Source organism: Quercus robur, chromosome 11 (genome assembly GCF_932294415.1).
Source record: "Quercus robur chromosome 11, dhQueRobu3.1, whole genome shotgun sequence".
Classification (NCBI taxonomy): domain Eukaryota; kingdom Viridiplantae; phylum Streptophyta; class Magnoliopsida; order Fagales; family Fagaceae; genus Quercus; species Quercus robur.
This window is the reverse complement of record NC_065544.1, coordinates 23,297,855-23,311,111: the sequence shown is the minus strand read 5'-3', so window position 1 is coordinate 23,311,111 and position 13,257 is coordinate 23,297,855. Positions and strand designations below refer to the sequence as shown.

The window sequence follows — 13,257 nt, the reverse complement described above, 5'->3', positions numbered from 1 at the left end:
TTGTGATTTTGAATGGGAAAATTATAAATTTGAAATTTTTGGGTTTGTATTTGTGTCAGGATTTGTGTTTGTTTTTGTGATTTTGAAAGGGAAAATCATAAATCTTTGGTCATTGTTCATCCATGATTTCCTAGTGGTTCTTTTTATTTTTCAATTTTCATCCTTTGATTTCTTTGATTTTCTCTACCTAAGTATACTTCTGCTAGTATTAAAAAAAAAAAAAAAAATCATGTTTGCCCAAAATCAAGGCTTGAATCTAGGCAAACACATTCTCAAAAAATCTGGGCAAACATTTTTTTTTTAATTTTTGGGCCACGGTATGGGCTTCAGGCAGAATTTTTTTTTTTTTTTGGGGATTGGGCCACGGTTTGGGCCCAAATCGTGGCATGGCTACGGGGCCCGCAGGGCCCGCGGGTACCCGACGGGCCGGGTTTGGGGTTAAGAAAAAAATCCGTTTAATAAACGGGCCGAGTTCGGGTTTTTGGGACAGACTCGCGGGTCAGGTCCGGGTATGAAAAAACCCGGTCCGAACCCAACCTGTTGCCATTCCTAATCTCTCCTTGTAATGCACGGCTCCCAGTACATGACTAACCAATTGCGCGGATCCCAGTACGTGACTTCAATCACCAACTAGAGAAGGTTGTTGGCTACAAAGTTCTTCAGTTTATTCAGACGATGAAAATCGAGAAGATACTTGGTCACAAAACCTTACGGTGCACAAACACGGCAACTTCTATACAAGAACGATGAACTAGGACAAATTCTGTCTCCGGTCACAATTTGCTTGAACAAACTTTGCTCAACACTTGTGCAACTTGTGTCCACTTTGACGGCTCTTAAAATTATCCTTTTATATGTCTAGGATTGTGAGAAAAGAAAGCCCAAACATATAATCACAGATTGGAGTCAAAACAGAACTGAAACTCTGTTTTTCATAAACCTCGACAAATACCTATTTGTCAAGCTGCTATCAAACCACGGGCTTTAACAGCTCTTTAAGGCTCGATAGATGGCTAGCTATCGAGGTTTAATGAACAGGCACTTTTCAAACTTAAATTTTGGACAGACTTGCATGGCTTTAACACTTGATCTTGAAATAAGGTTTCTTGAAGTATTAAACATATCCTAGATCTACCCAATTATAAATAAAGCGCGTGTCAAAGGATTAGCCAATTACATAAAATAGTGACATATGTTCTTAACAAGTGAATCAAATATATCCCAACAATACAAGTTTTATATTGACAAATCCCTACATACATTGATGACCGAGCCGTTTACTGCCATTAATGTTTTCCTTTTGCTGTCGATGCGTTTAATAATGGAGGAGGATTTTTGTTTCAGACACAAAATGAGAAAACAGCAAATCCATATTATAAAAACCAATATGCTATGCTCCTGGCCCAATTGAACTTATGTGAGCGCTTTAAGTTAGTCCACTCCGTTAGGTAAGTTGTGCTTTTTCTTGATTAGGTGGCAAGCAACTTGTTTATTAACAACAAAATATGCAAGTGGCTATTGTTAATCGAAAGAGAAGAATATACCAACTAGTAGTGGACTCTACTACGTACGAACCTTTTCTATACAATCTAGTTGATTTGTCTTTCCCATGCAACGTCACAGGGGAACAAGTAAATTAATCAACAAGAAGCTTAATTAATTTGATATGAGACAAAATTTATATACATTATCTTATGTGCTGTTTTTTATCTTTTTTAAGATTCAGTTATTCGCATGGCAGAATATTAAACGGGAAACCTAAAAAACATCACCTAAATACTTTATCTAAGTCTTGCTCTTTGTTACCTAACCAAGACCCACCACCAAACCAGAAAACCATGTAATTGTTCTTTTCCTAAGCAACGTCACATGAGAAAGAAGAAGCTTAAAAATTAAAAGATTAATCAAGATAAAAAGCACAATGTACCAAATATCTTTGGTGCGTGTTCTCTCTAATGTGGATGACAGGTTTGCTCTTATCCCTCTATAGTTATACAAAAGATTTGGGCCTCTACGGGCCTATTTTTCACTATTGGGTTATAAGTTTGGAAGGGTCTTAGGGCAAAAATGGTCCATTATCATCAATTTTGGAAATAATTTGCCCAGAAACACTGTTTCTGAACTATATAGCAATGTACCATTTTTTCGGGTACTCGAGCTTAATGAGCTCGAGTACCATGTTTTTTTAATCCACTATCGCCCCATATTCAAGGAGCCCTATAGTGGCGTTTTTAAGCCCTATAGTGACGTTTTCGGGCCCAAAAACGCCACTATAGGGCCCCTTGAACCTGTTATGGGGACTTTATAAAATAATTTTGCAGGAAAACGCCGCTATAGGGCCCAAAAACGTCACTATAGGGCTTAAAAACGCCACTATAGGGCCCCTTGAACCTATTATGGGGACTTACAAAAAAAATTTTGCAGGAAAACGCCGCTATAGGGCCCGAAAACGTCACTATAGGACCCCTTAACCTGGTATGGGGGCTTAAAAACGCCGCTATAGGGCCCGAAAACGTCACTATAGGGCTTAAAAACGCCACTATAGGGCTCCTTGAATATGGGGCGACAGTGGATTAAAAAAACATGGTACTCGAGCTCACCAAGCTCGAGTACCCGAAAAAGTGGTACATTGCTATATAGTTCAAAAACAGTGTTTCTGGGCAAATTATTTCCAAAATTGATGGTAATGGGCCATTTTTGCCGGGTCTTAGGCTCTATTTGTTACGGCTTGCCCAAGTTGTTATGTATCAAATTTGCCCAGGTTGTTCTACAGCAGATGAATTTTGGGCTTTCACCCCTTTTTCATGGTATTATGGGCTATTTCAGGCCCACAATTACTCTTCTTGGAAGAAGTCCCTTCTAGTGCTATAGGTTGCCTTTCAGTTTCATTCCCCATTCAAGGTAGGATGGGCCATTCTCGAGCCCCCACTTTGCAGTTTATCCTACATTTTTCTTTTGGAGAGGTAGAAAAGTGAGAGGATAAAAAATGAGAAAGAAATGAAAAAGTAGAGGAATAAAAAATATTTTAATTTTTCTCTCCGTGTATTTAGTTGGAGGGATAAAAAAGTGGAAAGATGTAAAACTTATTTGTTTGATGGAATAGAAAGGTGAGAGGATGGAAAATGTAATTTGCATAAATTACTTTTATGCCCCATTTACATTTTTTTTTTTTTTGAGAAACCATACTACTAGTCTGGAATATTTATTGAAGGAAAAAATATCCTCGATTACATAGTATATAAGAAATAATTAAACATATTATAAAAGTGACACAATACAATTATTACTTTATTTTAATTATCCTCTCCAAAAAAAATTATTTTAATTTATTTCTCTTTGTTTAATTTTATATATAAAAAGGTGATTAATTAAATTGGTTAAAATAAAAATATTATAAAATGAAGAAAAAAAAAATTTCGAATGAATTGTGGAACCTAGGATTTGGACGCAGGTATTGTTTCTCCACCAAAAAAAGAACAATGTTGGTCTTTGCTAAGATAAGTTTTGGATAAAGATGAAAAGAAAAAAAAAAGTTTTAAGTTATATAATATGAGCAACATTAAAATGAAGAGCAAATTTGTCCTTCGCTTTTTTTTTTTTTGTGAGAGTTTTAACTTATGGCGTCCACTCCTGATGATAATTCTTTATCATTAAACCAAGACACCAATCGGTTTTTGGTATAGGCGGGGATTGAACTCCACATCTCTTCAAATAACACAAAAAGTTATTTTCTCCCCTATTTTCTCTCCCTTTTTTTTTTTCCATCTTCCCTCAAATCACTCCAGTCAAACAGACTCTTGGCCTAAGCATAAGCCGAAACAGTGAGAGGAAATAGTTCCAATTTCAAAACTGTTTACCATTCACATTCAATTCAAGAATACAAATAATGAAGTTCAATTGATAGGATTATTTTATAGAACAGATTTAGGATATAATGGGCAGAGAGGAAGGGAGCTTTGTTATTCTAACTGATCAAGCTTTGCAGCCAATGAAGGTTACCAAATATATCTTGCACCAGAATGTAAGACGTGGCTATCTAAAGTGCATCCTTGCTCAACAATTTTCACCAATATAAAACTGTGCTTCTCCATTAGGTTCAAACTGCATTAGTTTTTACAAACAAGATCAATAATTCCAGACAAAGGATAGAAAATAGAAAAACATACTTATGAGCAAAGTTTGATCTATTAATTAGGTGAGGATACAAAGATGAAAATCTAGTTTTTGCAACAGTTGTACGGAAAGCAAGGAGCATTTGTTCTTTCAATGCGAATGCTCCTTCTATAGAAGGATTTGGCAACAATTTGAATAATAATCGCTGGAGTTGTTGTAAAGAAATACTGTTGTAGGGGGGAGTAGTTGTATGAACTAGCCTGGGCAGTGTGCTACCACTATTTATATTGTTCTACTTTAGATAATATGAAAAGGCTAACAGGAAACAATCTCAGTACATAAGTGCCCAAACCTAAAGTTTTATATGGTTCAGTTTCAGGTACTTCGCAAATAAGTGGCTGACCCTGCACAAGCAAAATCTCAGCGAACACTATGGGCAATGAATTTCAAAAGAAAGATTGAATATATGTTCAAGTCAAGGAAAAGGCAAACCTTCAAAGAATGCCTAATGATGAGGAGAAAACAGAGACATTAAGGCTTCAAATGATGAAACTAAAATCCAATTTTTGAAGTCATCGTCACTATAAAGCTCAACACCATAGTGCACAACACCATTTTCCATGCTTATAACTTTGTGTAACTAGCTTAATGATCCTCATTTGTGATCTGAGTCATTAATGACAACCATAAGAGAAGATTTAATCATTGGCAATATTAATATGCCAAAAAGAAAGACTTACTTCATTGGCTGTTTAGGATCTTTGCTTATATCCCCAAGTTCTTGCCAAACTTTCTATATATGTGGGTATTGTTTCTTTTGGCAGGGAGAAATAAATAAGCCTTGATGAACTGATCTTTGATTCGCCGCATCCAAGCATCTGGTATTGCTGCCTCGCAATTCTGTTTGCCATAGTCAGTTTTTAAGGGCATCTTCTATCAACCTTCCATGAAGTTTGAGTGGATTTTTGCACACGCATTGTTGGAGGCAGATTTGCAAAGGAGTAGGGGATCAGAAGCCCAACGTTTTCCCTGCAGGGATTATTCAAGTTAACAAGTATCAATTAGAAGTAAGAAGTTTAAAGATGGCATAATATCGCAATAGACAACAATGAAAATATTCTCAAAAAGAAATATACAGGTACCCAGGTACAATGGGGGAAAAAAGAGAGACAAGGAAACATAAACTGCTCCTAAATTATGGAGGCATCTCCCATCCATGCATCGATATCACAAAGTCAATGAAAAAGAGAAATAAAATAAAAATATAGCTTAAATAATTGCCCTTGCTTTTAATCATGAATGTTGAATCTTCATAGTTTTATCAGTAGTAAAATATATAGCTTTCTTTTCCTTGTAAGCTTATTTTACTGTAATATTAAGCATAGCTTCACATCAACCCAACATTTTTTCAAGTCACATCTTTATTCTATTAAAATAGCTATGCAAAGAAATGAAGCTTACCACTGAAGTGGCCCATTAACTCGACGACTGATACCATTCTCAATGCCTTTTGAGTTAATATGGGCTGCATGAATATCTTGTTGAGCCTTCTTTACAACATAAAACCAAAGCACATGTCAATAACCTGAGCTAAGAAGATGATAATACACAATATTAGACAGTCATAATATCAAGTCAAAGTTTTGCATCAGATGAGTATATATGACCATCAAATTTCAGAAGTCGAGTATGGCGTGAACAGTACTGGCATGTCCTCATCATTCGATGTTCCTGAAATTGCAACTTAAAGACCATGGCTCCTCATTTACTGCATTAAACATCGGCTTTGTAAAAAACTATATAATATGATTGTAAAAATTTCCCCATTAAAAAAATTTGGATTATTGATTTTTTTTTTTTTTTTTGGTTGCACTAAGGATGTGTCAAAGGTTACTGTATTACCTAAAAAATCACAGAGGCCCCTTTCCGAGTTCAATCTCATCCTGTTATGTAAACCCAGGAAAAAAAATCAAACAATAATAATTTTTAATGCCACATTTGGGAGTTGGTTGAAAAGGCAAATCTAGATCTATGAATGAAAATGTCAAACAAGTTGATCTGATTATACTTTGAAACATTTTTCCAATAATGTTCATATATTTGCATTGACAGTATAATGTTTCATTGTCAAGATTAGAAGAGAAGGTGACGTTCATTCTTTCATATTCAAGAACAAAAATAATAACGTCCAATTGGTGGGATTATTTTTCAGAAGTCATTTGAGAAAATAGTTTTGTTTATTCATACATGAGAAAACTCTGTTTCATGAAAAACCAATCTGAGGAATTTGATCATCTCCAATCAAATGGTATCACAAATATAAGAGAAATAAAAAGAAGACTTGCACTCAATCCACCGGTATGTAATAATTTTCACTATTGAATTGATTACTGATACGGTTAAGAATTCATTCTGTTTTAATGGGATTTAAGACCCAACTATACTCACATCATTTCCAGCTGCCACAACAAAAATCTGTGATTAATACGGATGAACTTTTGTTATGTTTACAATCTTGTCACAAGTAATTAACGGATTTCTCTGAAAATATAGACATAAATAAACTGCCACATGACTTTCCTATAATCAAATCAATAGTTCTTAAGTTTGCAAGTTCTGCCAAATGGAAGCAAGTACCACATGATTCATGGTGCAGTGCTGCCATGGTTACTATTTGTCAAATTGAAAAGGGGCACATTAAGCAACAGTTGAAACTACTTTAACATCTCTGGCATCATGTCTTAAAGAAAAATGAAGGAAATTATAGGCAAAGCCTTAAGGTTAGAATTAGTTGCCACACAAATAATCCTCTCCAAGTTCTTTCATTACTAAATTTCAAAACTGAGATGTTCACAGTTGCCAGGCATGGCAAACAACATATTTAACACTAAAGGACAATACAATATAGCAAACATACCTTCATCTTCTGAGATATACACGTACTCACATGCTGGAGTAGCATCCTGCTGGTCTTTTGTATGCATGCTTTCAGAAAGAAGTACCTTCAACTATTAACATAACCATGTGCCCATTTTCTTTCAGTCTTTTCCCAATGATTTCAAATTAAAAACATGACTCTGTAATCAAGCAACAGTCCACATCACAGCAAACAAGGGTTGCATACATTCGCTATGAATCTTACATGAAATATTCTAACATACAAAAATTAGGTGAAGCAAATTCAAGAAACAGGTTTCTCTTTAAAAAAAATTGGTTGTTTCAATTAAGAAGATTAATGAAAAGAAGCACTTCAAAAAGAAAGACCCTTAATGAGAAACCTAATTGACCTGGGTGGTGTAATTACCAGATGGCTGTGCCCCAGTTAGCAACCTGGATTGACCAATGGTGATCACTTAAGGATGCCTAAGGTTTGTTTAGATAGAAGTAAAGAACAGATGAACCTGGGGTTAAAATCAAGCAAATGAATTAGAGATAAATCAAAACAACTATAACAAATATGTAGCTCAAATAAGAAGTAAGCCAAAGTATAAAAATACAGGATACAAGGGGGATAACGGAAAGGAAACATGAACTGCTCCTAAGTGATGGAGGCATCCCCCATCCATGCATAGATATCACAGTCAATGAAAAAGAGAAATGGAATAAAAATATAGGGTAATCTTGAATAGTTGCCCTTGTTTTTCATCCATGAATGTTGAATCTTCATAGTTTTATCAGAGTAATAAAAATATATGGATTTCAACCAACAATTTTTCAAGAGTCACCTATATCTTTATTCTATCAAATTAGCCATGCAAAGCAATGGAGCTTACCATTGTAGTGGCCCGTTAACTTAGACCACACTGATACCATTCTCAATGCTTTCTGATTTAACATGAGCTGATGAATAGCTTGTTTAGCCCTCTCGGCAGTGCCAAATCCAAATGACATGTCAAAAACCTAAACTATGAAAAGGATAATATACAATACGAAACAGCTTCAATATCAAATCAAAGTTTAAGTTTTGCATCACAAGACTGGTATATATGAGTATATGACCATCAAATTTTGAAGCTGAGTATGGCTTGAGTAGAACTGGAATGTCATTAATTGCCTTCAATATTCCCGCAATTGCAACTTAAAGATCATGCCTCCTGATTTCCAGCATTAAACCTCAGCTTCGTTAAAATCTTCATAATATGATTGCAAAAATTTTCACATATTCCATCACTCAAAAAACTAAAAATCCTTGCATTTCTAGCACTACAGATCAGTGTCAAAGCCACATAACTCTCATTACCTCAAAGATAATAGAAGCCCCTTTGTAAGTTCGATCTCCTCTTAAAACCTGAGAAAAAATCAAACAATAATAATTTTGAATTCCATATTTAGGAGTTGATTGAAAATGCGGATGCAACAATGTACATTGAGATATAGATCTCTATGAATGAAAATGGCAGACAAGTTGATCTGATTTATGCCTCACTCTTGAATACTGTCAACAATTTTAGAGGCATCAGAGCCCCTTGGTGACATGCCAAGGCCAGAACCACCATGTTCAAGTTTGAAAAGTGGTTTGAATACCAAGTCACTATAGTTGATGTAATTCACTGCCCTTGGTGTCAGCGGAATTGTATTGTGGGTATAAAAGCCCATGAATCATCCCTATATGCACAAAGAGACCTCTTTTGTGGATACCGTTTGATCATGGATTCTTTTACATCCGATTTTGGTTCTAAGTCAAACACTTCAATGAATAAAGAACAAATCAATCCAAGGGTATCAAATTGGCGGTCTCCTTTTGAATGTCAGAAATTCATAACCATATAAAATTGGTGGAAAATTGCGCAGTACTCTGCAAATTGCATGGCTATTTAAATTAGCAATCTGATTGGGTAGAGGTATTAAAAAACTCTGCTTTGTGAACAACCAATATGATGAATTTCATCGTCTCCAATCGAATGATATCACCAATATAAGAGATAAGCAAAAAAGAATTAACACTCAATCTGCTAGTATGTAATAATTTTGAATATTGAATTCATTACTGATAAGATTAAAAATTCATAGTTTTTGAATGGGATTTAAGATCCAGCTATCCTTACATATTTGTCAGCTGCAACAGAAACAATTAGCAAGGTCTGGATATTCTTGCGACGGTGTGAAGATCATCGTCTTAATGTTGAGCTCTTCCACCATTTATTTAATTAATATGCACCACCAAAAAACACATAAAATCTGCATCTTGCAAGAAAGCAAATAAACACCAATCAGATCAGGACCAGATAAATATTTCAATTAAATTTCATATAAAGAAAAAAACACAAACCTGGAGAATGCGGAAAGGGTGGTGATAAGGATCTGAGCTGAGAGAGAAGAGATCAAGCAGAAGAGATAGAGCTAAAACCATTCCAAACATCAATAAAAGAGCCTTTATTTCCCTTTCCTATTGCAGCATCATCATTCACAAAATCTCTAATTGTGGAAAAAGAGAGAACAATCCATTACCAACAGTAGTGTTACCAGTATGTGAAAATAGAGCTAAGCTTTTAATAAAAATGATTTGATCATATAAATAACTCCCAAAATGTCAATATACGAGCATCATACACTACATTGCAGTAATATATATATATATATATATATATATATAAAAGAAAACCAACATTTCATAACTTTGCCCACAAAATTAGTATATTACAAAACTTGAAAAACTGAGAAGAATTAAAGAATAAAAGGGAGGGGGGATGCAAACTAAGATTAAATAAGAAAAGAAGAAGCACATACATAGTACTAATATATTTGAAAATATATATAAATTAGTAGTAATAAATAAATAAAAATAACAGCCGGAAGAGACCAGGTGTGAAGTAACTATAAGATGACTAAACCATAAATGAATCAGAAAAAATCAAATTTAGGAAAATCTTATAATTTTTTAGATTGAATTTAGTTCTGAAAATTAAAGAGATTTATATTACCAATAACAGATTAGAGCAAAACTAATTCTAGTTTATGCTAATTTATGTGTGCATAGAAATTGGAACATCTATTGCAGGTTATCAAATAGCAACGTCTTTGCAAATTTAAGCAAAGTTATCTACAAAAGTTATATTATTATTATTATTATTATTTAATTTTTGTGTGGAAATTTTGGGCCGAAAAGGAAGATATTTAATTGATGAATATATTGTAACCAATTTTGATGTTTGGGATTTGAGAAATCTTGAGCCACTCCTCTCCTGTCCCACATTCGTAGAGAGATGGATTGTCTTCAATCACCACTTCCTTAGTATGAATGAAGTGTGGCAGTGACTTTAGCTTAGGACAATAGTTAATTCTCAAGGATTGAAGACGTGGCATTATTCTTAAGAGTACCATTCTCTACTTCTTCTCTCGCTGCTCCGATCTCTTTCCATTCTTCCCAGTTGTCCAGATCCACAAATTTGAGAAATTTCAGATTTGGAAATACGACGTCATAGTCGTCTTTCTTATTTTTGCTTTTGTTCTTGGGTTCTAATTCTATTCCCAAAAATTCATCTCCCACCTTTTGAACATTTTTCGTGGATGCTATCACTAATGATTCAAGGAACGGCAGCTTCCCCAGAGGAGGCAAGCACTCTAGCTTCAAGCATGCACTAAGAGTAAGCTTTTTCAATGTAGTCAAGGACATCATCCAAATAGGAGACAGTCGGGTGCCCATGTAGAGCTCAATTCTTAAAGATTCAAAGTGTGGAGGTGGCTCTAAACCATCCAAAACTAATACATCATTGTGCATTCTTCTTCTTTCCATCTTTTCATCTATTGTGTCGAAATTTAGACACAAAACACCGAGGTGGATCATCTTCTTGAGCTGCACGTACTTGGCCTCACTGTTACTTAACTCTACCACGACGTTTTTCAACCCTTGTATTATGAGACTCCCTTGAATGTGGCTCAAATTTTCTTACTCTCCCAATTTATTACATATTTCATCACCCTCACCACCTATAGCAACAGGGAAGTAAGCTAACATTCTAAGACAAGTTAATCTCCCAATTCCTTTTGGAAATGATTTGATTTGACAATCATCATGAAGTAGGTGTCTTAAATTAATTAATTTACCTATCCCCTGAGGTAATTTCTCAAGTTTAAGACACTTACGAACATCCAAACTGTGTAAATTACATAAATTACATATTGTTTTAGGCAAATCTTTTAAACTAATACAAGATAACTTGAGGTATCTTAAATGTATTAATTTCACCATCTCATTTGGAAGTTCTAGAGGGGATTGACCTTCCAAATGCAATGTCCGCAAACATGTCAAATGATAAAATAACTCAAGCGGGACAGTCTAAGAAGACCAAAAATTCAAATGGAAGAAGTGTAGATTTTTTGCATAATACACGGACTCAGAAAATGTTTCTTTAACTATTAATGACAACTGCGAGCCCTTTTCAAGTCTATCTTAGCCTCTTCATCACCTTTGATTGTGAAGCATACATCTTTTGTCATTGAATGTGCAAAGTCATGCACAATATCATGCATTTTGCAACTTACAATTCTACCATCATTCTCTTCTTTCTCAAAATCTTGGTGTTGGAGCATTTTAATATTAAATAATTAAAATAAATAAATGTTATAACATAAATGTAAAGATGTGGAAGTAAATATAGAAGATAAGGAGTTAGTAAAAATATTTAATTCCACATTGAAAATGAGAGAGATAATTTTATTCTTTTTAATTGTGGTAATTAATGGACTAACATGAATTGTCTCAGATATTGGGCTAGATATTGGATCCTCCTACTTGACAGCTCATTCAGAGTAATTACCATATCCATTGGTGAGTAGATAGCCCGAATTAATCCTCCATTTTTATTATAGACAATGAAGAGCCATTAACCCACTTAATGGACTATCCGTTTGGGCATTTTCATTCTTCAATAGTATTGTGTAATTTCTTTCTTTATGTTAATAATATTCAAAAGTATTATTCAGTTTCTCGTTGTGTTATTTCCATTATTATTGTGTTTGCACCAACAATTTTAAGGAGATTCAACACATGGAGTCTAAACAAGAGAAACCAAGGAGCCTGTTGGAGATCTCAACAAGGCCTTTTGCTTTAAGGGATCCCACTTCAAGAGGTGGAAAGGAAAGCTCATCTTCTACTTGAGTCTTCTCAAAGTCTCCTACATTCTCACTGACAAGAATCCATCAAAAGTTCCTACCGATGAGATGAATGAGAAAGAAAATAGTATCAATCAAGAAAAAATAGATAAGTATACAAAATATGAATATAATTGTTGCTCTTATCTTTTGAATTGTCTTGCCAATCATTTTTATGATTATTATGATACAACTTATAATTCTGCTAAAAAAATTTGGAAAGCTTTACAAAGCAAGTATGATACCGAGGAGGCAAGTGCAAAGAAGTATGCTGCTAGTAGATTTTTCCATTATCAAATGGTGGATGGAAAATCGGTGGTGGATCAAGCACAAGACTTCCAAATGATTGTGGCAGAATTGAGATCCGAAGGCATAAAGATTTGAGACAATTTGGTGGTAGCTGACATAATTGATAAACTACCACAATCTTGGAGGGAGTTCCAAAAGACTTTGCAGCACAAACAAAAGAAGACAACCTTGGAGACTTTGATCACACGCATCCGTGTAGAGGAGGGGGCTAGAGGACAAGATGCACTTATGACACAAGAAAGCAATGGTAATTCCACCACAAAGGTAAACCTTATTTCAGCCAATAATAATATGCCCAAAAATCATTTTCCTAGAAATAGTCAATTGAAGCCTAAAAAGAGAGCCTTTCAAAATAATAATAGACCTCAAGGAAGGGGAAACCCAAATAAAAATTACAATAAGAACCAAGGACCCCCTTCACAAGATCAATTTAATAGATCATGTTTTGTCTGTGGCAAGAGTGGGCCTATTGCTCGATTTTGCAAATTTTGGAAACGTGAATCTATCCCGCAGGCTAACATAACCGAAGAGCCTTTAGTGGTTATGATTGCAAACATCAACATGGTGTCATATGTTGAAGGGTGGTGGGTAGATTCTGGTGCTAATAGGCACATCTGCTATGATAAAAATTGGTTCAAGTTGTACACTCCTTTGAAAGAAGAAAAAACTGTTATGCTTGGTGACTCTAGCAAAACCAAGGTTCTTGGGAGTGGTGAGGTTGAATTGAAATTCACTTCTGGACAT

The 13,257-nt window shown here is 34.8% G+C and overlaps 1 protein-coding gene and 1 long non-coding RNA gene across 2 annotated transcripts; both read right to left on the bottom strand.

Moving 5' to 3' along the window:
- Positions 1–3,826: 3,826 nt before the first annotated feature.
- Positions 3,827–9,637, bottom strand: LOC126706668 (uncharacterized). Its single transcript, XR_007648678.1, has 11 exons — positions 9,383–9,637; positions 9,159–9,291; positions 8,354–8,401; positions 7,887–8,207; positions 7,418–7,514; positions 7,031–7,190; positions 6,016–6,056; positions 5,781–5,881; positions 5,575–5,663; positions 4,854–5,142; positions 3,827–4,101 (listed from the first exon to the last, which is right to left on the bottom strand). It is a non-coding gene; the product is annotated as an uncharacterized LOC126706668 (long non-coding RNA).
- A 750-nt stretch (positions 9,638–10,387) lies between these two features.
- On the bottom strand, positions 10,388–10,846 carry LOC126704856 (putative disease resistance protein At3g14460). The gene has a single exon (XM_050403849.1). The coding sequence runs from the start codon at positions 10,844–10,846 to the stop codon at positions 10,388–10,390; it is 459 nt and encodes a 152-aa protein (XP_050259806.1).
- Positions 10,847–13,257: the final 2,411 nt, after the last annotated feature.

Excerpts from the sequence above, each read along its gene's own strand:
- LOC126704856 (XM_050403849.1), bottom strand. The coding sequence starts at position 10,846 with ATGGAAAGAAGAAGAATGCACAATGATGTATTAGTTTTGGATGGTTTA.